General features: G+C 39.8%; 1 protein-coding gene across 4 annotated transcripts; it reads right to left on the bottom strand.

Annotated features, from left to right (window-relative positions):
• Positions 1 to 962: 962 nt before the first annotated feature.
• tcf3a (transcription factor 3a) lies at positions 963 to 26,249 on the bottom strand. Of its 4 annotated transcripts, none has more exons than XM_024805982.2 (20): positions 25,674 to 26,249; positions 22,128 to 22,227; positions 21,650 to 21,722; positions 15,081 to 15,154; positions 14,485 to 14,560; positions 13,794 to 13,834; positions 13,538 to 13,673; positions 13,110 to 13,159; positions 11,590 to 11,689; positions 11,058 to 11,194; positions 10,785 to 10,935; positions 10,600 to 10,658; positions 10,394 to 10,472; positions 7,637 to 7,713; positions 7,361 to 7,531; positions 7,114 to 7,225; positions 6,841 to 6,970; positions 4,808 to 5,049; positions 4,233 to 4,379; positions 963 to 3,422 (listed from the first exon to the last, which is right to left on the bottom strand). In XM_024805982.2, the coding sequence occupies exons 2-19, from the start codon at positions 22,179 to 22,181 to the stop codon at positions 4,240 to 4,242; spliced, it is 1,902 nt and encodes a 633-aa protein (XP_024661750.1). In that variant the 5' UTR covers positions 22,182 to 22,227; positions 25,674 to 26,249; the 3' UTR covers positions 963 to 3,422; positions 4,233 to 4,239. The 4 variants fall into 4 exon arrangements, with proteins under 4 accessions (XP_024661750.1, XP_024661752.1, XP_024661751.1 ...); XM_024805984.2 differs by lacking the exon at positions 4,808 to 5,049 and adding an exon at positions 6,387 to 6,625 and having other exon boundaries at positions 25,674 to 26,245; XM_024805983.2 differs by lacking the exon at positions 25,674 to 26,249 and adding an exon at positions 24,579 to 24,874.
• Positions 26,250 to 26,758: the final 509 nt, after the last annotated feature.

The following is a 26,758-nucleotide window of genomic DNA, read 5'->3' as shown; positions in this document are numbered from 1 at the left end:
ATGAAACCAAGTTTAACGTGTACCACACGATCTGTCCCAAATGGTGGAGGCACCATCATGGCATCTATGGTTGCCAGTGATACTGGGTCACTGGTGTTTACTGATGATGTGACTGCTGATAGAAGCAGCAGGATGAATTATAAAGTGTACTCACTGTAAAGATTGCTGCAAAACTAATTGGGCAGTGCAAACAGATAATGACCCAAAAGGAAACTACAAAAGCAATGGCCAAGTCAGTCACTTGACCTCAACCCAACAGTGCATCCGTTTCAGTTACTGAGGACTAAACAGAAGTCAGAGTCCAACAAACAAGTACTAACAGTGTCTGGAGGAATGGAGGAAACAGCATTTGGTGAAGCCTATTTGTACTCGACTTCAGGCAGATATTCACTAACTCCAAGCATTAAAAACCTGACAACTTACATTACGAGTTTTGTGTTGTCCAGTTAATATGGAGGCTCTTAAAATTGGGCACTCCAACTCCTAAACAATTAATGCAAATGTTTTATTAAAGCCCTTCAGCCCAGCTGAAAATCAGGACTTGAGCTATCATTGCATTTAAAATTAAATATTATATTAAATATTTTGGTGCACAGAAGCAAAACTGCAAAAAATTTTCTTTATCCAACAAATTCTGGACCCAACTGTACACATACACGCCTGCACTGCAGAGACATTAAGAATGAAGGTTCGTGTGGACGTCTCAGGCAGTCACGGATTCAGGATTTGTAATGACAGAAAATGTGCTGATTTTAAAACTGTGTGAGCAGATAAACTGAATGTTAAAGTGCAGAAATGATAGCTGACATAACAGATTTTTATAAAGATGTATAAAAATGCAGCAGATAATTTTTTTTTACATCTTTAAACATGGCTGGAAAACATTTGAGTAGATCAAACAGATCCTGATTCACCCAGGTAATGCAGTATATTCAAAAACCAAGACACTAAAAAGGGGAAGGTTTTGTTAATAAAAATGGCACATTTATTGCTACATTACTGTTATATACACAACAGTTCTCAATATCTACTTTATATATAAAAAATAGGAAACTGGAGGCACTTTGAGGACATAGCCTACATAGATGTTGTCCTCAAACATGAGTGAAGACAGATCTATAGCAGGTCAGCTGTTGTGGTGGGCAGAAAGGGTCAGGTGCATGTGTTTGATACAGATTTACTGCATCTTTCATGTAAAGAAATCAAAGTGTTCAGTAGCAATAAACCACATCACAAACACACACACACACACACACACACACGTTATTGTGGAGGGAAAAAGACCAGAGTGAGTGGCAAAGAAAATGATATTTGGGGGCTTCTCCACAGGCCAACTTTGTGAAATAATGACAAATACTGTTACAAATCAGTATCAGCTTGCAATGATAAAGCTGATAAGGACATATCATACAGCTGTACATATGTATCAATGCACATGCCAGTTCAGAACAAAATCATAAGTAAAATTCTGAACACAAAAGACAAGAAGTACAGTTTTCAGCATCAAAGTTGTAGACCACATAAGTCATCTTACATCTCATGAGACATACACACACACACACACAGAAGCTGGTCACAGAGAGTGACTCTTCATTTAGGTGTTTGAGACACTGACCGGTTTTGCTGAAGTGCATATGCTTTTATACATCTCTATTATTTAAGGGGGGGAAAAAAAGGTATAACCTACAAATCCTTAAATGCAACATTATCCACCGTGTAGCAGAGACATATTCAGGCACTGGTGAGAAACCAATATCAAAACTCCCATGGTAAGGAAAATGACCAGGGCCACCCTTTTTTATTTTTTTATGCTTCATATTAATATGAAACAGCAAATTTTGTTGCAGATTGTGCAGACCTCCGCTTCTGCACCTTCCTCAGAAACTAATCAACAGGCTCATCAAAGAGTCTGACATCAGGGGAAGCAGAAGAAGGGGGTAAGCTAAAGAAAAAACCCATTAAATTTCATTTTAAGAGAAACTGTCAAACAGCAGAACAATCAAACTACCAACGGCCTGACAGGTTTTTGTGTTCAAAGAGTTAAAAAAAATAAATAAATAAAAAATTAGAGTCACAACATGTGATGTTGCAGCCATTTCTAATATTTTTTTTACCCCCCACATCTGGCACTAAAGCAAACACCTCACTTTGTTCCTGGAATCTAAACGGGGTCATCTTACACTCAAAACAATTTAAACAAACAAAAACATTTTAAATGATACAAACAAAACTCTTACAACTATCATACAGAGTAAAAAAACAACAATGACAAATCAGTTCTACAAAAGGAAGATCCTTATAACAGGCTCTGCAATTGTTCAGAAGGAGAGGGGGAAAAAACAAAACACCAAACACCGAGCAACCAAAACAAGTCAGTCAGTGGCAATAAATTCTCCAAAAGGTGGCAGTAACACTCATGATCCCTTTAAATACTCAGTTATTTCTGTCTTCTAGCAAAATGTAATATACCACAACACAAACTGTTCTGAGACTTGTGTTAAGTAAGGTTTACGTGCTGTAACAGCATCTTTATATACGATTGGATGCTGGCAGGCTGATGCGGCTGAAACTGAGAAGGATGCTCAAGTCCTCACGGGCGGACAGGGGTTGGCGTGTCGGTGTGCATGTTTGATTCAACAGCACTGTGGGTTCTGCACAGTCATGTGTTTGTCTCTTCTCGTCTTTCCATTCCACTTGCATGGCAGTGACAGTAACAGATGTGTAGGACTTTCAGGTCGGCTCCACACTTAAAGAGCAAACATGAACCCAGTGCGAGTGTGCGACGCCTTCTCAGCCGCTTTAATAAATGTAGGAAATACAGCCCGGATTACCAGCATGGCAAAAAGAGCAGTCAGCTTCCACTGGCAGGTGTAAGCTGCCTCTTCAATTCAGTCAAGAGAATATTTATTATTTTCATCAACACTATGCATAAAGCCCACTTCTGGTGTAATTAAACAGATAAATCCACCCTTTTTTCTTGTGAAGAATGTAAGACCTCCTTTTTTCTGATGGGAATGGCGATAATGATCCATCAATACAAATCCTAACTTTGCTCTCATGAGCAATTGATCCAAACGCTTCATTTGATCCAAACAAGTTTTGCTCCCAAAGCATAAAGAAATTTTTTAAATGTCTTACAAAACTACGATGATCATAAGAATGTCCTTATGTCCAGTTTCCACTCTCTTTAAACCAGTGCCCTCAGTTCAACGCGTTTCTGTGTGGAGATCAATAAATCTTTCTTCTTCGCTTTTTGTATCAGTGTGCTTGTTATTCTTGGATTCATCGTCAGGAATGTGGCCACCTGCTTCGTCAGTAATGAGGTGTGTGCGTGTGTTTTCCAACAGTCGATTAACACGCTGAGATCCATGACTATGAAATATTAAGGCTTCTTGTTCTTAGGGCTGTACAATCGACAGGAACTAGAAGGAAAAAGAAGAAAAAAAAATTGCTTCTTCTACAAATTGAAATAAGCACCGAAAACAAACAACACATAAGACGGAAGAACAAGATGTTCTCACTGTAGGTCAGGGGTGTCAAACATAAGGTTTGGGGGACAAAATGAGCCTGGTAAAGACTCCAAACTGGCCCACTGGATGGCTTTGGATATTTATAAAGAAAGCCATAGATGTTTGGACTTAAAAATGTATTTTTACAAGTTTTACATCTTTTCCTGTGGATAAAGACCTCCACCATGGCCATTCATACCATATCAAAGTAATTAAGTAACAGATACACAACTAAATAACAAAGAAGTTCCTTTTTTCCCCAATTCTGTGAATTTACAAAGATTCTGCTTTATATGTCTTGATGCATTCTCAATCATCCAGGAAAGTAAATCTCCAAAAGTTGAATCTGTTCATCTGGACGTAGCGTTTTCTTCTTCAGTCTCCTGAAGAAGTCACTTGGATGAGCGACCAAACGTTTCTCCCACAAAACGCTACGTCCAGATGAACAGATTCAACTTTTGGAGATTCTGTATTATAATTATAGGACACGTTAAGCAAGTGAGCCACACATTTCTACACATGTCCCTCTTATAATTTATGCCCAAACAGTCATGCTGACAGATTATTCTTATGTTAAGACATCTCAGGGATTGAATGTGTAGTTAAACTTCTTTCCACTAACAGAAAGTGGAGTTTTGTCGGTCCAGTCCACATCAAATAAGTCAGCTGTATGTGGGCCACAGTGTAAAATGAGTTTGACATCCACGTAGTCTGCAAACTCACCTAAGAGTTACATATGGCTCACAGAGTTGTGTCCATCTCCTCCTACAGCTGGGTGACCCCCACTAAGCTGCATCTGGGGGTCCACACAGGACACTTTCTCCTCCTCCCTCCTCTTGAGGCAGGCAGCCTTTGGGTTCAAATTACGCTCTTGAACAAAAATTTAAAAAAGATGTATTCATTAAAAACACACAAAACTGGACTTGTTAAGCTTAGAGAAATCCTTACAGATCATACACAGCAGAGTTATGAACATACAAATGGTTTATTACAGAAGAGGGATATAAAAGAGAAAAGCAAGACGTGAGAATGGAAAGTATGGCAGAAGCTGCAGGTGTCTGGCAGAAAAGCAGGGATTTACTTCCTCAGATGCTCTCCCTTTCTCCCCCCCCACTTTAAAACAAAAACAAAAAACAACACGCATGCGATAAAGGCAAAGAGAAAACTGCAATTTACACTTTCAGCAGGAACAGAAGAGAATGTCTTTTGGGTGACTACCTAGCGACTGATGTCCAGCTATGTTTGAGAGATGGCTGGCTGCCTGTTGGAATCAGATTGTTCTGAATTGGCTGACCTACCTCGCACCTGCTTCTCCAGACCCAGTATGACCTGGACAGCCTGTTGCAGGATGACCAACTTGGTCTGGGCCTTGTCGCTCTGCAGGTGGACCTGACACATCCTGCCCAGCTCTCTGAAGGCTTCGTTTATGTCACGAACACGCACTCTCTCCCTAGCGTTGTTAGCAAGGCGGCGCTCACGCTCCCTCTGGTCCTTCTCCTCAGCAGTCAGGTTCTCATCGGTCACCGAGACAAGGCTGCAGCTGGGAGGACAGGTGGGGGGTTGGAAGGGCTGGTTAACAAACCCAAATCACAACCCTCACTGAACCTAGGCAAGGTGGTCTCACTAAAATTCCAGTTAGACTGCTTTTAAAAAAAATTAAAGCTAATTTCCTGTTACCAGGAAAAAATTGACCTTCGCACTGACTGCAAACTCCCACAAAGAGACCAATTAAACGTCCAATGAAGATCTCAGCGGAGCTGTACTGCAGGAGTGTGTGCGCATGGGCACATAAATCTGCTTGAGTTAAAATCACTTAAGTTTTTAGGTTGAAGACTCAACACTCAAGGGCTTCAAGCCCGAACTGGATCAAAATGCTACAGCTGACCAGCATCATTAGTTTTTAGGGTGTTTTTAGGGTACTTAATCACCAAAAAAAGCTTTCGGTCATTTGGGTCCAGGGTGGAAGTTGAGGGGATTATTGTGACTGTCCAGCAGAATGAGAGAAGTTATGGCAAGTGAGACAGAAAAGGAGAGAGAGGAAGCAACACCCTGTGCCGAAATGCATTACGCAGAAAGACACAGAAGAAACACACAATGAGATACACTGAAGGTGTCATGTTAAATACATCAGCAGCTGGAGATGTATTTATCGGAATGAGAGGAAGAATAGGTCGCGGTTGGCATCTGTAAAGAAAATAAAAGGGGATGGGAGAATGACTGGCGAAACGATTCCTTTTTATTTTAAACAGTAAAGCAAAGCTAGAGACTCAAATGCTTGAAAGAGCAACACACGCACAAAAACAGTGCTACAAAGGCGGGTTAATACACAGCACAGAGCCCTGCTTGCATGCTATAAAGGACACTGTGTGAGATTAAAGACATTAAAATGCTGAAATAACTTAATAGGTGAATAAAAGCATAATGAGACAATAGCAAAAAAACAAAAACAAAAAAAGAGCAGACAAAAGTTGTTAATGTTGTCCAAAAATGAAGCAGACAGACATGTAAGCACTTTCGCTGAAACAAGCAACTAGCTTTGAGGCTTTGCAGAACACACAGCAGTCCTGTGTGTATTACAGGAAAATTAAACTTTTACGATTTATTGGAGAATGGGCTTGTCTTAAAAACAACCAGACAGCTTGACTTACTACTCACATGTCCTTTCTTATTGGCTATTTTAGGAAATGGTGCATAAAGACTAACGTTTAAAACCAGTCGGTATGTTTAAGACTGTGGATGGAGTAACAACCATCCCAACAAGATGGCTTTAATATTAGAATAGTAGGACATGAAGCTGGAAAGTGAAGCCATATGGATGTTTTATTTTGTAAAGATGCCCTTCCCCTCCACTTCCTTCCTCCTTGGACACCCACTGACCTCGAACTTGCTGCTCCAGGTTGAGTATAATGTTAACAGCCTGTTGCAGTATGATCAGTTTGGTTTGTGGTTTCTCATTGTTCAGATGGAGCTGACACATGCGGCCCAGCTCCTTAAAAGCCTCGTTGATGTCCCGCACACGTAGCCGTTCGCGGGCGTTGTTTGCCAACCTCCGCACTTTCTCCCGCTCAGCCTTAATCTCCACTGGTAGATCTTCATCGTCATCCTCCTCATCCAGACTAGTGAGGAGTCATGGTAGAGGAGGAGGTAGGAAACAACAGTATGGGTACAGTTCACTTGTTGTACATCTGATATAAGACACCATCGCTAAAGCTAAAAAGCTTTACCAGTAAGTAACAACTAGACTGAGTCCCTGTCAAATTTACAATACAGACTAAGATTTAACAAACAGGATTACATGCATTAATAAAATAAGGTTTAAGACTCTGTGCACCTTGTTCGAGAGCGGTTCTTCATTTCTTTTTTCTCATCTTCCGACTTGTCTGTCATGGAGCAGTTCTCATCGTCGTCCTTCAGCTCTTGTTTGATACCAGCAGTGGGGCGATTTATGTTACCAGGTAGCACTACACACAGTCCAGAAACAAAGGTTACTGAGGAACAATATTTTTATAAAACAATGAAAGAAACAATACACAGTCAAAAAGAGGTGTAGTATTAGAAGACATGCTGTACAAAACAGGAAGACACCATGAAAAGAAAGTCGCACCTGTAAAGCCTTCATGCTGAGAGAGTGGTGGCACAGATGCAGAGCCATGGTGCCCATGCAAAAGTCCCCCACTAGATGGCAGACTAGCAGAGTCCTCGTGGTGACCAGACACCTTGAAACAGAAATTAATCTTAATACTGGCATAACAGTAGCAAAAATGGGCATACCACTTTCGCTATGTACTTTGGAATTAAACTAAAATATTAAATTTCTTCAGCTTTTCTTTCACACTATTCATGAATCTCACCATTCCCTGCAGGCGACTGGGAAGTCCAGCTGCACTGCCAGCGGTAACTAACAAGCCTGGCGGTAACCCTAAGCCCGACTGCAGCAGGCCATGAATTTCAGCAAGCCCTGGCCCGCTGGCGTGACGCTGAAGAACATTGATGGCTTCATCCAGGTGGTCCCCCATTTTACTCTGCAACAGAGAAAGAAGAACAGTGGAATGATGAGGCAAGACGAGGCATAAAGGGTTGTACAACTCTAATCTCTAATAAAAATCAAGAGTGAAAAACCTACTCACCATAGACTGAATTCCCCCATCAAAGTTAGGTGAAGGTGTGGCCTGACCAGAAGATCGAGTCCACTGGGATGCAGAGCCTGAGAAACAAAGATCACAAGTTTATTCAGAAAAAAAAGCCCTACAATTTGTAGTTGTCAGCGGGAAGTTTTCTCTCTTATTATTGATGCACCTGGGGTACTTTAAAGTGAGTAACGAGTAACAGCCTCCATACAATGTTTAGCTACATGTTATGCTTGTCTTGCATAAAGGCCTATTAGGTTTACCTTTAGAGATATTCATATGTAGAGAAAACATTTTGCATCACTGTGCAAACAGTCGTGTCGTCATGCTAAAGTTTTATCCTGTCTTAGATGGTTATGTTCTCTTTTCTGTTAACATTAGGAAATATGTTCGTATACTCCTGAAAACAGGACAAAAAAAAAAAGAAAAGAGAAAAAAGCAGTGACGCATTGAACACATTCCTTGTAGCTTTGGCCTTTCAGTCGAAGGTTAACGCTGATCTTTCCCGAGTTCAATGCGCAACAACGTTGAACGAGAGTAAAAAAAAAAAAAAATACCACCTTCAACTACAAGAACAGGAAGTCCTGATACGCCCCTACACAGCCCCGATTTCAACACCACTGAGCCAGTATGCGACTGAAGACGCAGCTTAAATCTGCAGTATAACTGTGGCAAGTTCGCAAGATGCTTCAACAACCTAGATGCAAAGCATCATATACAAAGAGATTTTTGCACAATACATACGTTTGATTTTGTTTAGCACGTGTTTAGTGACTCAAAGCTAAATTATCAAAGTCAACTTGTTTAGCATCTTCTTTACCTTCTCCAACTGTGTTTATCATCACGGTGAATGTCGTTAATCAGGCTTTTAAATATTCTAGTATTTGTTCTCCACAACGAGCCTTGACGCAGACATGCAGAAAGGAACAGACCCATAGGTCCAAAATTGAAGTTCTGTTAACGTCACTTTCATGTGACAGTGGCCAAGTGGAAATAACATGCATACTTAAGATTGCATTTCATATGTTAGGTTGTGTGCCACTTAAACTACTTTTGTTGTTAGATTTTTCATTTTTGCCCACTAAAGTTGTTTTGGGTTATTCCCAAGAGGAAATTTTTTACTTGTCTAATGTAAATGCAATTGTAACTCATTTGATGTTTACATTTTATTGCATTATACTCACATCTATACTGTAGAACCAATTTGCAAGTTACATAGTTTAATTTGACAACTAGTCCCAAAAAGCACTATTAGCTAAAACATTGATCCATAACATGAACTGCTACCCACTAGGAATGCAAAAGCCACCATCCCCACCTTTTTCCGCCTCCATAACGTCAGACTGCTGAACAAACAACAAGCACGATCTGAACTCACTGTTCAAACAGTTGTTAATTTTAACAACATGGCTCATGTGTAATATCGTCTCTTAAGTGTAATGGCCATTAACAGATCGCAGTTCACCATGGTTATTATTAGTCATTTAAGTGCAATGTATGTTTAAATGGCCAAAATTCAAAAAGAAATGCAGACATTTCTAGTGAATAAGGTAACACAGACTCACTGCCTTCACTGTAAGTGGACCAATCATGTTCATTGTCATGTGTGGCCAACCATCAACTGCTGAGAAACTGAGAAAAACCGGGCTGTAATTTTCTGAAACTCAACACGTGAAACTGCTGTAATGTGAAAGAGACATCAAGTAAATGTGAAGATATAGATACAATAGATATGGAATGATATTGAGTATAAACTTATTAAAATTTTCAAAGAAATTTCTCTGTCCAATATAATCTAATACGCATCACTTTTATTACTTTGTTTCTTAATTCAACAGAAGTGTTGATGAATTAGGTGGTGATGAGCTCATGCATGGACTGAACGCATATACAAATAAGGAAGCGACCCACCCTCTTTTTATTTTTACGGTATTTTCCCTTCCTCTCTCATAAGCTATATTTGGCTGGTGTATGTGTGTGAGAAAGATCAAGTGAAGGTTAAGCTGTGAATGGGGTAGTTATATCACCCCAGTTACAGTACGTCTAGAGAAAATATCCCTGTTTGTGGCAGAAACACCTGCATTTACAGCAAGGGTTTAATAAAATATGAAAAAAGTAGTGTTAAGTGCTTGGTGAATAACTGAACCATTCCTTACTACCAACGTGCAGCCAAATCTGATGACCTAAATGTCAAGATAATCTTGGATGCCAAACTTATCTCAGTTCTATGTTTGTACAGTGCCAATGCAAGAAAAAGGCCTTCATGAACTCAATGACACATGGCAAAAGTTCATGAACTAAGATTACTCCCATCTATGTTTCTAACTTGAACTGGTAATCAACAGTACTCCACATTAAAAAAGTCCAGCAGGTCACAAGATATATCCAAGGTAGCTTTTTAGTTTTCCATGTAATGTAAGAAATGAGAAGTATTGGAATCTATTGATGGCACTGAAACAGTTCATGGCTTAACTTAACATAAGAAAGTTAACATCCCTTTTTACACAAAATTAAAGGCTTGAACAACATGCATTACTTCCATGTTAACCCAACAGATGGAGCTGCACTGTCACTTTAAACTGTTCATGCATCGCCATAGTGAAAACAACAGGTTTTTCAAAGTATGTATCATGGCCTTGCGGAGTAGCACAGGAAAGAACAAATACATGGTTTGAACAAACAAAGCTACAAAACAGCCAGCTGAGGCCCAGCTGACCTTGAGGCCTCAGGATTAAAGGACTACAGTCACTGACTTACCTGATAAAGCCTGAGGAGAGCCAGAGGGGGTTGAAGGGGACGGAGGGAAAGCGTTGCTGTTTGGGTCTGAAGGATAGATCTGGACACAGAATTTTGTTTTGTTTTTTTATTTAATGAAATGCAATATAACAATTTATATGTATTATGAAACAGAGCAATCATGTTTAATATTTAAAACTATGTGATTATAATATATTGTTACTTACAGATGCCAAAGCTTTTCCAATCTCATCACCTGAACTTCTGGGTATCGCACCCCGATTTGCTAAATGGAGGGAGGGGGGGGGGGAGTAATAATCATCAATTAGGATAGCAGATAATTTAAATTAGGACAACACCAGCATTTTTCAAAAATAAAATAAAATAAAGGAGCACACATTAAAGGATTTACCCATAATGGTTTCGCTGCCAGTGATGGGGGGGGTGTGGCTGGGGACTCCAAAGCTGCTGGAGCCAGAGTGGAAGCCAGAAGGATGAGCCCCGCTCACTTCACTGGCATGCAGGGGGTAATTTTGAGGAGAGAGGGGCAGTGGCTGCCGTTTCTTGAAAGCAAACACACAAAACCATTTAAAAAGAAAAGCAGACAGAAGCTCCTAATGATGCATTTGTCTTAATGTGTGTTGTTGACCTCATCAACAAACCTAAGTGTGACTGCAGAGCTTACCAGTCTGTCTTGGGGGTTGATGGCAGTAAAGGGACCATGCTGGCTCAGATGGGGGGAGTTGCCCAGCATGGCAGAATAACCAGGCTGAACCATCGACCCGGCAGAGCCCCATGGGTCGGAGGGCGGGTGGAGGCCTTCTGTCAGGGGACATCCAGCAGAGTGGGGGGGGGGGGGGGAAGCAAGAAGGCCGAGAGAAAACCAGCCACAAGAGATAAAAGGACAATGAAGGCTACATATGAGACATGTCACATTACTGTGATCACTTCATTCAACCGTGATGCACCATTCAACACCCCGGCACCACAGCGTGTTTACTGGCATACAGTGACAGCATCTACAGACAACTAATTTCTGCTGTAAAAGCTATGAAGGAAAATAAAGGATATTTGTTTTCTACATAGGTGAGCGATTCACCTCTCAGTTCACAAAAACCTTATGAAAGTGTTTAAGTCAGGCTGAACTTTTCAACTCAACACAAAGAAAAAAAAAGGGGGGGGGGGGGGGGATTTCAAAACATGTTGTTTCAACTGACCTTGCATGAAGAATGGTGGTGGGTAGACGTTTCCTGTCTTGGAGCCTGTGTAGCAAGCATTGTCTCTGTTAAAATCCTCCCCTGAGGCTGATGTATAAACCTACCAAAAAAAACAAAAACAAAACAAAAACAGCTCAGTCCTTGAATGCTCAGTGTGATAAAGCTAAGTAACTGCTAAATTATATGATGACTTGTTGCAAGCATGGCATGCAGTAACTTAATTTACATTTGTCTTAAAACACTTAAAACACACAAGTGGGTTTGCTCAAACTTCATCTGGAAAATTCTCTGAACATAATTCTGTAGATAAGCAAAACTATGTTCTTAAAAATAACTGCTTCTGGGGTATTTGAAACATCAAAACTAAAATAACATATGCAGTAGGTACCTGATTACAGCCCTTAAAAGTATGGGTTCAATCCAAGGTTAGAATCTATTATTTTCTATCTGGTTTTACTACTTAAATTGAATAAACAGAGGATTACAACATTTTTACAGGCATGAGCACAGAGCGGTAGTGTGTACTGAATGAATCATGCCAGCACTTTTATGGGCCCTGTCCACCATTTTTACATATCGTTAGCTTCATAGCATAAGTGCCTAAGTCATTGACTTAGTCAAATGACTTAGGCAATTATGCTATGAAGCTAACGATATTAACCTGTTAAACAGAAACATGCTGAGAATAGTTTACAGACAGGATGGGACGATGTGACCATATAATGGAAGCTTTAGCTGGATTTGGTACGTTTATGATGGCACCTAAACTTTCTCAATCAAGGCCATTCTTTGTAAATTCAAGTATCAAACTGTGTCTGAAAGTCTCAAATCCAAATGGACTGAAGTTTTCTTCTATAATTTGATTACACAGAGAAAAGGGAGAGAAAAAAGTGGGGAGAGGAGAAGAGGGAACGGAGAGATGCACTCCTAATTACTGAACCATCTGCCGTATCCTGGATGGCGGCCAACTTCTCTGGCAGCTGGGATAGAGGGAAGGGGGAGGGAGGGAGAAAGAAAGGGGAGGGCTGTTGTTTGCGGGTGATGGCGGTGGAGGGGGAAGGAGAGAGAGAGCTGGCGTGGGGTGGGGTGGAGGGTAGAGAAAATGAGGAAATAGGGTGCCCAGAGAGGGAGAGTGGGAGGGAAAAAAATGAGGAGTAAGAAGCATCAAACCCCAGTATGAATTCTCTTCTGTGATCTAACGAGTATACTTGGCAGCGGGAAAGAAATGTGGTCATAAAGTAAAGGGCCTACAAATACAACACACTATAAATACATACTGCAAATGTAGGGACTGGGTGAATGAGTGGCTTTTTCCCGATTCCTTTTTTACTTGGTGGTGCAGATGCGCAGCTGTAAGAGCTGGAAGTCCTGTACTGCAGCTTTTACACTGCTCTGCAAGCCAAGGAGCGGCTTCAGATGCCAAATGGAATGTGAAAAAGGGCGTAAAGCATTAAAACCTGGGCTCGCATGGAGTGAATGCAAGATACAGTATGGGGCTGAAGTATGGATGAAGTACTCACAGAGGAGGGCAGGCCAGGGGGCACCTTCCTGATCTTTTTTGCCTGCGATTCTGTGGGGAGGCAGACAGGAGGGGAAATCATATCAGCCAGCTTACACAAAAAGACCTTATTGTACCAGTAACTATACAATCAAAGATTCTTCCTGCCGAATTGATCCATCAATCTGCATTTGTTACTGCTCATTAATGTCTAATCTAAAGATAATGAAGGTGATGTTATTGACCAATTTTCTTCCCTGGGAGCTCAGGATTTTCATTTTCTCTCACTAAGAAGAAGTGAGATTTTTCAGACACTTTTTAAAAACCTCAACAGGAGAAGTGATTGTACACACAACCTTAAAATAGATCAGAACAAGACGATAAATGTGACAGAAGATTCGGTTTCTAAGTGTTCAACACCCTGCCTGAAATAATAATTTGCACCCTTACCTATGGGGTCCTGTGAGGGTCTCCTGCGAGGGTTGCTCCCTGTATAGGAGGGATAAAACTGAGAGTTTGGCTTTGTGCCAGATGGAGAGAGGGCATCAGGACTGGGTATGGGTATCTCACTGGTCATGAAGCCCGGCTACAGAGTGCAAAATATGAGACGTAAATTAAAAAGAAAGTAAGAAAACTGACCAAGAGTCAAAATTTGTGAAAAGAAGCTTCAGCGAATGGGGATGAAGCACCATTCAAATTTATTTACCTGCATTCCAAGTGACGAGTATGGTCCTTGTTCTGCCTTCCCTGTTGAGGGGAAATTACATGAAATCAGGTTAAGGTTCTAAAAATGTAGAGGGTATTTTTATGTTAAATTACAAACTGTCTATCCCCTTTTCTCTATTTGGGTACCTCCCATTATGTGAGTATATATGAAGACTTGCGGTATTTATGGCCGCGGACAGCAAAAAGAAAAAAGACAAATTGGCCCATTATAAATGCTTCTGGGGCAATTGTGCTCACAAACACCCGCCTCCTTTGCCAGTTAACAGAGGGGAGCTATAGGCCAATGTAATCCCAAGGGACAGCCTTGTTTGTGCATGGGTGCCCTTTACACTCCGCACCCCTCCCACACTGAACACACAAACTGCACACAAACAAACCCTTCCTCCACATCCTCCCCACTACCCTACTCACACTTCATCCATTAAAAACCTTTTGCCTTAAACTGATATGTTAGTGTCCAACCTAAGAATAGCTGCTCTGTCCCCCAAACAACTCCTCGTTCTGATTCAGTCACACTACCCATTCATATAGACTTGTGTTTTTCAGTCAGTGTTCTTCCATAATTAAGTACGATTATAATCTTCATCAACATTTGCCTCACACTTCCCCGACTCTCTTTGGTTTGTAAAATGGACAATGTGCCTTATTCAGTTTAGTTAACAAGTCCTTACCAACGATCCCTGATTCAAATATGGGAGCAGAAGCCATGGCCTCTTGTTCACTGTAAAGGCCTTCTTCTCCATAACCCTGAGGGAAAGAAAACAAAAGGTATTAGGAATAGAAACACAAATAAATAAAGACCAAAGCTACCATGTAAGAAAATAAACTCCTGCAGATAAAAGTAGAGTATTCTGCGAAAGTATTTCAAGCTCCCAGCTCATGGGCCTAAGAAAGACCCCTTGCTGGGCCTAAAGATTTGAGAATTTTTGTTTATTTTTTCAATCTCAGATAAAAGCTGATGCAGCTTATGAGTCTACTGCTACCCTCAAGCTTAACAACTTCAATGCTAGAAACCCTGAATACAGTTCTACAGCACTGTAGAGCACTCCAGTACTGTTGTACTGACCTTTTATAAGGTGTGAAAAAAAGTCATAAAAAGCTTCAGAATTAATATGCAACACCATGCTGGACTTTACAGATCAGTTCTGACATCGTTTAAATTAAATTAATTTAGGCTGTTCACATTATTGAGAATGGCAGGAACCTGGGCTGTAACATTAAGGGTTTATTTTTTTTTCTTAATGCAATAAGTGAAAATGAGCCATACCCTTCCCTGGTTGAAAGATGGACTGTTTTGTTCCCCTGTTCCCCAGGGACTGGACCCATTCCTCTCATCTATACCTGCAAGACAAAGCACTGGGTTAGCCATTAGCCACTAAATTCTTGTCACAGGTTTACAGTGTCACTTTGCAAAGAAATGTCTAACTTGGCGAACTTGCTTTGATACAAGTTTTTCAGGCAGCTCGAAGTAACCTCCACCGAGGAGCTTCACTTCGCAGCTCACACAGAGACAGCATAGTGACAGTGCTGTCACATAGCGTGGATATGAGCTGTAGGAAGTTTGAATAATTAACACCCAGTGTGAGGCTCCCAGAATCATCCTCAACATTCTTCATTCTCCCACTCCACTCTTTTACATTTTCCATGGCAACAGTCATTCATAGCTCATCTATTCTCACACACTTGGCCTACACCTTCGTCTTAACACAGACTCAAGGTCTCAATCTCGCACAAATTGCACAAGTCATCCCTGGCCGGAGCGCCTCAGCGTTCAAAGAGGTGAATGTGTTTGAAAGGGGTGATTTTAAGGATTGGTGAAGCAGAAATTCCTGCCTGTCCCCTTGCTCTCAATCTCCTCTCGTACCGCAACACGGCATCTCTGGGGGGGAAGCTGAAGCTTAATTGCGTACTGATTTGCATAATTGTGCATATTAATGAAGCACAGGTCTATGAATATTCATATTTTTGTTTTGTTGTCTAATTAAAAAGTGGAGGGGGGGAGAGGGGGGCTAGAATCATGACAGGATCAGCAGTACGGCAGAGTGATGGGTCCACTTTGCCGAGAGCTGCTAGATTGCTGTGACAACTGTGATCTATACAAACAGCAGCAGCAGAATAGGAGATGAAGGAGAAAATGTCTTGTCCCCTCTCTATGGCTGGCTGTCACTCTTCATGTCAATCAAAGATGATAAAGAAAATGTGTAAAAGAATTACTATTGCTGTAAATCATCAGTGCCCACAATAGAGAGAAGAAAAGGCTTCAATTCAGTGTTTTCTATTTTACACTGTTATGGATAACAAGTGCATTTCTGAAAATATTTTTAAAAAATGAAATAAATACACCAACTATTTAAAGAATCAAATTTCCACTTCACGGATTTAGCATATTAGAATGAAATGTGGGTTTACAGAGCAGTGGAGTATTTCAGCTGCTTTATTTGACCGATCGACATGAATACTGCACATTCAGAATCACGCACCATAACACAACTATCTCGCTAATTAGCAGGACATTAATATGTGGCACCTTCTCTTCTTCGACAGGAATAGAAATAGCAACGTAGAAGATAGAGAAACCTGATTTGTAATGGTAAATCTACAATCTTTTTTTTTTTTTTTTTTTTTTAAATCGATGGTATTATTTACCAAGTGGTCTGTTTTTCCACACCGCCGCATTGCTTTAACAAAAAACAAAAAAACAAAACTACTTTAATGTGTTGTCCATGCTTTCCTACTCTTACTAATTTAGGCAAAAGAGTGATTGATAGTGACACAATTTAAATAAAATTCACTGGACCCACTGTGTAACTCAGAGGTTCAGCTTATTTTGTTAACCCAAAAACTGCTTGGCAGACAAAGAACAGCTGCGAACTGATTTTGAAAACAGATTTCCTGGACTGTGAATATACTCAGCCACTTATTCAGCTATTTGTGCAAGTTGACATTTTACATTTGCTTTGTCAAATTGTATTTCATCAACTATATATAACTGTGTTTTAATTAAGCTACATGGTTATAAGTTGTGTTTAACTTTTAGCTGCTGTAATGAACTCTCTCATATCGTTATGTTCTTTTTAATTTGTTTACACTTTCATCAAACTTTGATATCCAATTTAACTCGATGTATATTTCATGTTTTTGTTATTGTTAAGGCTCTAATCAACCCCACCGCGTTGTGACGGGTGAGGTTAATTAGTGCTGTGCTTTTGAAAGTATTCATTTACACTGTCACTGTTGCCATGTTTGTCCATAAATGCTGCAACTAAACAGGAGGCAACGCTCATTTCACACTCTCTCTATGTAACGTACATACTAATATTTCTACACATCTCTGCAGCAAAAACAAAACAAAACCCCACAAACATTTAGGATCATGTGACCATATGTTCAACAAAATCCATGTGGAGAACCTGTGATTTAGACTGTGCTAGAAGACCTTCTAGCAAGAAAACTAAAACCTCTCATGGGGTCTGATTTGCAGAAACATCTAGAAATCCTGTCATTTTAGAAGACCTGTATAAGGTAGCTGTCCTTCTTCAAGGCACTTACTGGGATTAACTCATGTTGTAATTGATGGTAAAAGCAAATTTAACAGCAAGAGTCAAAAGTAAAAAAAAAAAAAAAAATCAATGAAAAAAATCAATTAATAAATTAAAACTTATATAAATGCACCTTTTTTATTAGAAAAGAAAAGAAGAAGAAGAAATGTTACCTTTTCAAAACAGCTTGATTTTTGTTCTTGCTACGCTGCTGCTTCCCAATGGTTTTCTCCAACCTCAGCATATTATGCAAAACACACACCTGTCCTGATTTTTGCCACTATATAGTAAGTAAAAGGTTTGTGACCTGATATTTACAGGGCATTACATAATTTAATTATGTAAGTTAATATAACTTACTAAAAACCAGAATCAGTCCCCCAATTAAACATTTTAGAAAAGTTATTTAAAAAGTAATCAAATCTGTTGCACTGCTTTGATGAAGTAATTAAAATAGTGACATTACTTATTAGATCGTTATAACAGAACCTACCCTTTCTGAACTACTACCATTTCAAAAGAATCTTACTATCAATGCAATAAAAATGAATGAAATTAATCTGATTCAGAAAAACTGTGATGTCTGGTCATTTTCTCAAAAGTATATCATCTTGTTTTCATGCAGGATTCTTGTGTCATTTCATATGGACAGATAAATATGTGTACTTACTCTATATTTAAAGGAATTCAACAGTCATAACCCTGTTTAAATCTGTCAAAACCACAGAATGTGACCCTCTCTCTGACAAAAGCACATACTGGATGTATTTCTATTCTCCTCCTCACTACCTCCAACAGGGCCTTCATGTTTCTGACAAATCATTTTTTTGTAATGTGTTACTCATCTACATCCTCCTTTTCGGAAATTATGCTCATCCAGCTCTATAGGAAAATTTAGAGTGCTTTAACAGATAAAAATGATCAAACTGCCAACACTGCAAGAAACCTCATCATACATAAACATCCACAGGATTTTGAGCAATTGTGTGGCTACGAATTAAATAAAAAAAAAATAAAAAAAAGGACAAAATTATATAGCTCTCTACAGACCACATTTCCGCTAACGCCATTTGAAGTGCTACGCTCGTGAGAAAATAATGAGTAGCGCGCTATTCAGACAAATTACCACAACTGGAAAGAGAAAACGAAGAGAAGGGTGAGTAACATCAGACAAAGTCTCTGGAGAACCCCAATGCACTTCTCCTCCCAGCATGCAACGCCCCTTTAAGCATGGCTAGTCTATAATTACACAGGAAGAAAGACACTGGAAACAGACAGCCAGCCTGAGTCATAGGCTTCATGAGCAAAACCCAGGCACATACATTGACCAAACTTGCAGACATGTCTTCGTTTTTACAGGAACACTGCCCCAGGCACCTATAACTGAGTGCGCCATTTGTCTACACAACTTCTTCCTTCCCTCTGCAAAGTGAGTCACACAGACACAAAGCATGATGTCAGATAAATCTCAAGAGAGTGAACACTGTTAATGAAATACTGAACAATGTACAATAGCAAAGCTCTGACTGTTTTTAAGCTGTGAGTTACCGACAACCTCTCAAACACAACACAATCCACCCTATCCTACTACCATATAGTGCTTTTACATTAAAACTTTACATTAAACCAGGACCTGAAACCAGGTGATGTTTTGGGTTTTTTTTTTAAACAATTTTAACAGCAATATGTGCCAGGGATTAAAATGTTAAAGATCAAATCTGCTTCCCACCCTGTGGCACCTGGAATAGCCTCCAAGTTGGTTAAGTGGGTAAGAAAATGTACTGGCAGATGGATGGATTTAACTTGTGACTTTCAGTATCTGAGAATCACGAACACGTTTGAAAAATGAAACATTTCATGCAAATTTTTTTTACCTCCTTCTCTTCTGCATTTCTCTCCAAAGTTTAAAAATATATTTTAGGATTCTCAGTTTCCAGCAACCAAAAAAATGAAAGTACACTGAGAAAAAAAACGAGTGAAAGGTAAGCTGGGTTGCAAAAGAAATCATATTTAGTTGTACTATTAGGTTTTAAACAGCACTACTACTAATGATACTGCTTATTGGCCGAGTGTTTTAACAGTACCTTTTTTGTTTTGGAGTTTTATTTTCTTATCTCAACTGTACAAATCATGGATCTTATCACTGAATCTGCTTAAGCTCTAAGTGCTCTGAAAACGAAACCGTGACTATCAGAATGACAAGTGATGACATGATTATATCAGACCGAATTCAGAAACACCCAATCAGCTGCCTGCTGTTAATCATTAAACCATGAAACCAAACACTACATGCATGGGTCACTGAGAGATGAACAAAGAGCCAGGCAGATGAAAACCATGCATTCCTCATGTGATGCATTTAGACCATGTTTCCATAGACTGTTCATGTCCCCCACTGAACGTGGTACTTGCTGAACTTGTGTGTTTGGTACCCAGTGCTGCCACTGCTCTTTGCGCAGAACAGCTTTCTTCTGAATTAGGAATAGCATATGACATGATTTCTCCAGTACAGAAAAGAAAACTGACATTTGTCAGTATTAAGGTCTTAATTGTTTAGCACTGCTGCCTGTTTACTACTAGGTTTCGGTACCCATCCCTAATCCCCAAAAGTCAGAAAACAGTACAATTTAGTACTACATTAAAAAAAAGAAAGAAAACAATGTAGGAAACAAAGCTTTCATTCTAAAAATGAAATGCAAGGATCTTTTAACACACTGAGATACACAAACAACAACAAAGAATGTGTCTCATTTCCTGATTAGAGAAAACAATCAATCTGCGCAACAGTATTTTGGCCTGTTGCAGAAACATGGTCGGTTTAGTATAGGTCTCTGTGGCTAGGCTGATGGTGGCAGACCTCGTAACATCACTGACATGACACGACTTCAGGAAGTCATTTCCTCGTACAAAGAAGAAGAAAAAAAATAAAACACGCACGCACGCACGCACGCACGCACACGCACACGCACACACACACACCTTCTCCAGAAGTCACACTCTCTTAGACTGACAAGATTTGATCAAATTTTTAAGCTTTCAAAGGTGTACTTTTAAACTTTGGAACAATGTTTCCCTCTTTCTTCTAAATTTGATGCCACACTAAGCTAACTACCTAACATTTTCTAATTCAAAGAACAGTATAGATCATACATGATTTAACAGCAGAAAGAACATAACACTGTGCCCCAAATATACATCAGTAACCCTTTGATAGCGTCTCACAAGTTCAACCAGTGTAAGCAAAGGATATTGAGTTAACCCTGTTTGTCATGCCAAGAATCACTATGATCAACTTGAAATCTTGTCTTTAAATTGCTAAAGTTTGTCACCTTGCTGTATCTGCTTTTAAGCCAACACTGATGTGCAACCTTGTAGATACGCTGGTTTTGCTAGGCTTTTAAGAGTGAAGCAAAGCAAAAGTAAAAACAAACTAATGTCAGGGTGTAATGAAAATGAATCCAGTTATATCTCCTCTTTAGTTCTGGCCCACAAGTTAACAACTGCCTTAGCTCCATCTATGACACTGATTGTTTGCCCACTCATACTGAATGACAACTGCTGTTCCTTATCAATCAACTTGATGAAGTATAACCCAGGCAGGCCTACTGTAGGAAATACACATACAGATAAATGTTCAAAGCAATGTCATAGGCATCTCTGAGGCTCTTTTTTTACACTGCAAGCAACACATGCGCCTTAATGTTGACTGCAAGTGTCCGCCTGGTGGGGTTGCTGATTGGGACAGATAATAGATCTAAGTGAAAATGTGGAGAAAAAAAGTAGGGTGCAAGATTGTAGGACAAGGGAATACACTTTTTCACAGAGTAAGCACAGGAGATTAATTGGGCTGCTTCCACCACCCCCACCCTCTGCCTTTGTCCTTACGTGATTGAATGGCAACAGCTGAGAAGGTGAGGATGAGGAAGTGTAAGGAAGATGATGCTTGTTCTGCATAATGTAAAATAAGATGACAATTGTTCCTGAAGTTCTCTCAAAAAGTCTGATCGAAAAACCGTTTATAAGAAGCAAAGGTGAGAAGGAACTGTCTCCTATTCTATTTTAATTCAAAACACAGAGTGTGCGAAGGTCGGATACTGAAACTGGAAAAAGCCCCTCACTGGTTCAGATAATAACAAAAAAAACCCCAATATTTCTCACTACCTTTAGCTGAGAGAAAAGATGAGAAGGGTATCGGTTGTTCAGTATTGGCATTTATATCATTATGTCTTTAAAGGAAATTTGACCTGAAACATAAGGCTCAGAGATAAAACAAATGTCTAAAAGATTTCTTTCTTACCTGAACCTCCAAATTTAGGGCTGTTGAGAGTTGTTGGCCGGTTTTTGCCATTTGAAACTGGAAGCTCAAACATCTGAAAGAGAGGAACGACACTGTAAACAAACCACTGGATTTCAGTGTAAGACTTTCCCTCCTCATTAGTGGGAAGGATAGTTAGATAATAATTTATACTACCCTATCCTTTATCTTATCCTGTTTAACCAGCAGGTATGACAGGCATAAAGCAATCTCCACAATGCAGCTTTGCCTGACTAACACCACAAATTAAACAGACAACAAGAGTCTCATATAAAACCTTCTCATGTACCCGCTGCAGTCCTTCAATTCCTGCTCAAACATGAATGCCATACATACTTCAATCTACTTGACAAGTGTTCAAAATCTGTTATGAAAGTTAAAATCTGCCATCTGTGAGAATATGATGAATTGTATGAGATGCTCACTCAACAAGTTCAAGCAATCTCTGGAGAAATCTTACCGCGGTAAAATCCAGCAAGTCGCTGAGCTCCTTGTCTGTTTCCACTGCAGCCATTCTCTGCTGCTGCTCTTCACTTGGGCTTTTCAGTCTCAGCAAGCGACTACAAGCAAAGGTAAGGAGCGTGTAAGTTTATTTTGCCTCTTTGTTAGATGGTTAACTGTTCTGACAACTGGTGCCTTCTGCAATATATCTAATCCAAAAATGGAGGCGAAATGGTCAAATTATAAAAACGTTACTTATATGAATATAGTAACCAGACAAACATATTTACTGCTTATTACACTCAGCTCAGATTTCCAGGAAATTTGATCATTTAGCTCGTTCACCTGTATAAATACGGTGTCATTTTCACCGTGCCATTCATCACTCCTAATGGTAAGGATGACATGTTATTCCCCAATTAAAAAGCTGAGAAATACAGACACAAAAAAAAATGTTAGGATTTTAAATAAAATGTAATCTCAATCAGCAGAAATGATGTGTGTGTGTGTGTGTGTGTGTGTGTGTGTGTGTGTGTGTGTGTGTGTGTGTGTGTGTGTGTGTGTGTGTGTGTGTGTGTGTGTGTGTGTGTGTGTGTGTGTGTAAAAATGGCTGAGGCTGATCAAAACCTCTTTTTCTCTCTCTAAAAAAATAAAGTAACATTACAAAAATTCAGATATATGGATCTGCACTACAATGTCCATATGAAATAGATTTCTCACACTGTAGTAATGCAGGCATCGTAAAAGCACTGAGGGAAGTCAATTAAACAGCATAGTGCAACGGTAGATATACATAAACTGCAAATTCCTCTGCTCTATATTTTTACCATTCAAATGCCATAAAGCAGGCGAGATACTGACCAAGTTATGAAAATCTTAACTTGGTAGGCCACATCTAACATGAGTGACCATGGTTGGCCACAGGCCACACTGCACTTGTTGTCAGTCAGGCACTAAACTCAAACTCCTCCCTCCAACCTCAAAACCCAACATGTTTTAAGTTTTGTTTTCACTAAAATTTACAAAGTGGTAACACACTATTTTGGAGTCCTAAACAGTACCAGCCTATATCAAAGCAAATGCAGTCTGAGTGGGGAAAACACCTTGAGAAGAATCATTTCTACACACTGTGGACAAAGTCACAAACAAAAAGAAGAAAGAAAAATAGAAGAAGAAGAAATGCCACCTGGAGGAAATCACATCTTGATTTTGCGTCAGAGATGTCGATTAAATTCAGAGTCGACTCAGAGATCATTAGCGGTAAGCAAAAGTAAAGTATGGCTACAACAAACACAAATAACCAGCCTTTAGCAATCTTTAAAAACGATTGGCGGCAATATGACTGACATAAAGACATTTTCAAGTTTTAAAACTTGCCACTTTAAAATATTTTGTACCAACGTACCCATTTGTACCTAAAAGCAACCTGAAGATATTTTGTAAAATTAAAAGAGCAGGTAATTAATTTATTAGACCCAGCAACAGTAGAATTTTGGGTCCTTATTTGCCAACACTAATAACAGGTTATGTGAAAAGTACATACTGCAAACAGAACACTGAAATATCTGCACAGTGTAATACTGAATAAACTTCAGGAATTTTCAAATGACAACCACTGGGAGGCTGTCCTTATGTCTACAATCTACTGGGAGTGTTACATGTCAGGGTTTTTCCTGGTTTAAAATGGGCCGTGGGGGGTGACTAGGCACATAATCGCCAATGGTGTTCATCTAAAGTTGATACCACCTTACTTAACAGAAAGTGCATTTTTCTGTTGTTTTTCCTTCCCCTGGATTATAAAAAATAAACCTAATTTTTTTAAGTTATTAAAATTAAAAATACATATCTATATTTTAATCACAGTACTGATGATTTTCCTTCAGAGAGATGCCCAGACCTCCTTGGTGTGCCTCAAAATGTTTTTCGTTTCTTTTATTTAGCAATAAACCTGTATGTTTTGGTTATTTTCATAGTGCACTGAGTGAAGACAGCAACAGGATAAGTAAATACTAAAATTAGCAACAAAAAACAACAACAACAACAACAATAAGGCTAGGGTGGGATGTACACTTGCCGGCCTTTAATATAATTTGTAATATATTTTTCATTATGATTGATCTTTTTTCAAAAAAAAAAAAACCCAACAAAAACATTTCAATGCCACGACTGAAGATTGGCTTTTATTCTAAACACTATACACCAGAAAGGGGGAAAGCCAGTTAATTTTAGTTATGCATGGCAACTACAACTGCACTGCCCAACCCATTAAAATATCAGTAATTTGAATACCACTGTCATATCCATTACAGCAGACTTGGAAATACTGCGAGTTACCCTAGTACTTTGTCAACAATAGATATTAACAATAAAGCCAATAAAACCTACTTTACCCCGAAGTCAAGACGCGCACACTAAATCTAACAATGGTGAAAGGCCGGATAAATACTGACACAACAGCATTATGACTTACCAGTAGGGAGAAACTGTTGGTTCAGGAACAATGCGTTGACAGTATATAATCTAGCATTTTCTCTCAGTGAGCTGAGGTCAAAATGGGGGATAAGTGCTCAGCCCCTCCTAACAAATGGAAGTTGCATACGCTTGTCTTGAGCACCCCCACCTTTGGCCTGCCCATTTAGGTGTCAAGAAAAAAAGTTTTACGGCAGAAATAGCAATGCAAGTGGTGAAACCTGGCTTCACAAGAGAGCCATCGGCGGCTCATCGCTCGGTTAAAAATCCTGCGGGCCGTTTAAAAGGACTTAAAAACCTGTTGCCTGCCCTGACGTCGAGCAGCAGAATGAGACACTGATGCACACAAAGACTCGCCCCCCCCCCCCTCTTTCATAAAGTTTCAGATGAATGGTAGAAACTTAAATAAAACAATAAGTAATGTAAAAACGCTATAAAATAATATCGGGGGGTTAAAAAATAAGTGGGGAAGAGAAACTAAAGCGTTTGGCGACCTTATCGCTGCTTCTTTGCTGTGGTTAACGGTTGAGAGGCTGAAGGGGGGATGAATAATACCCAAGTAATACTTTTTTTTTTTTACTGGGGTATTTTTACATACGTAATTTTGTGGTTTATAAACGTGCCCCTGGATAAATTAATAAAACTTAAAATAAATGTATAAAATTCATTTCACTAAGCGCTGGAAATGTTTAGCATTTCCCACAAGTAGAGAAAAGCAGCCAACACCGCCTGTCTGCGTTAACGCTTCACGGCGAATGTTCGCGTCCATAAACACCTCACACTACCAGTACAGACAACAAAATCCCGGAGGAGCTCACTCAGTCTGGTCATATGCTAATGTGCGTTAACGTTATAGCTCTTTGAAGTGAACAAAGAAGTCTTTTTCAGCCCACACAAGCCCCTGGCACTTACTAATAACAGTGCAAGTTCGCTCGGGCCGAAAAAAACAAGGACCCCGCTTTTCCCGGCTGTGGCACTCACAGCACAACTTCAACGATGCGCTAAAAACTTGGTTATTACTCCGCTAACAACGTGAGGAACCACTTCTGTTTGAAATGCATTTGCTTGTTATGAATGTATATTAGCACGCATTTACCTGAATTTAACAATGTGACATCCAACACAGAGAAATTAGCGGCTGGAGTACAAAAAGAGGAGGAAAAAAAAAACAAAGTTAGGGATAGGATCCTTTCCCCGTGGTCCGGACTGTGGCTTGATGAAGATGAGGAAAGAGAATATGAAGCGCTCCTCTGTCGCCTCGACTCGCTGTCTTTTTTGTCACGAAGCTGAACACAAGTGTGTCCCACGAACCATAACTCTTGTGTTACTCGGTTTCTTCAGTGTTAAAGAAACTGTAACCATTTCATTTTCCAAGTAGACATTTTAACACCCTCCACATTGTCGGTTCCAATGGAATATCACTCCGCAGCGCAGCCTGCGGGAGGACACTGACGCTATAACATCAGCGGTGTCCGATTTCAGCTAAAAAGGGAAAAAAAATCGAGCCAAGCACGCTTCAGTAGCGTTGTTGTGTACTGATGCAGCGTTGGTTGTACACACCGCAAAATGTCACCTTTTCGTAGCTGCGAACGAAACAGAAAAGGATCTGAGTACCAATTTGGAGGGGGTCTATGTGTACTGGCGGATGGGGACAGCGGAAAGCCTAACAGACTAGACGAGCAGAAGATGGAACGATAATATCGGGGGGAGGACCAATAGGATGCGAGGAAATTTTGATTGGCATGTGGGCCGTCCAAATATGTTTCAATATCGACTTCAGGGGCTGTCTCATTTTGCCTATGGGCTTCCCTGCATTTTAATTTTGTTCTCAAATAGCGCCCGAGCTACGAAAAATGATCCCAAGTGTCAAACAGTTGAGGGAGTCCATCCTCTCTAAAGGTAAACATGGGTGAGAATATAATAAAGTTTGTCTTAATTGGCCATGCTGTTTGAATTCGTGGCCTAAGACGCTAAACTGCGGGGTGACCTTTCCATTAATTAATTGCACTTATCACATATGTGTGAAAATATTAAATATAAAATAGCATTGTCAACGTCAGTTTGGGTAAAGGTGTTATAGCGCAGGAAGTGAGAAAAAGCACGTGCATATGTACAGTAATCTGTATACAGATTACCTTATGATACCTATGAGAATATTGAAATTTTTTTAAGGTACGATAG

The sequence above is a fragment of the Maylandia zebra genome, linkage group LG18 (assembly GCF_041146795.1).
Source record: "Maylandia zebra isolate NMK-2024a linkage group LG18, Mzebra_GT3a, whole genome shotgun sequence".
Classification (NCBI taxonomy): domain Eukaryota; kingdom Metazoa; phylum Chordata; class Actinopteri; order Cichliformes; family Cichlidae; genus Maylandia; species Maylandia zebra.
This window is presented reverse-complemented; position numbering and strand designations above follow the sequence as displayed.

Coding starts and splice junctions, on each gene's coding strand:
- tcf3a (XM_024805982.2), bottom strand. CDS start 22,181: ATGGCTGCAGTGGAAACAGACAAGGAGCTCAGCGACTTGCTGGATTTT. Junction 21,723..22,127: donor ACTTGCTGGATTTTACCGCG/GTAAGATTTCTC, acceptor CCTCTCTTTCAG/ATGTTTGAGCTTCCAGTTTC. Junction 11,195..11,589: donor ACCACCATTCTTCATGCAAG/GTCAGTTGAAAC, acceptor GTCCCCTGACAG/AAGGCCTCCACCCGCCCTCC.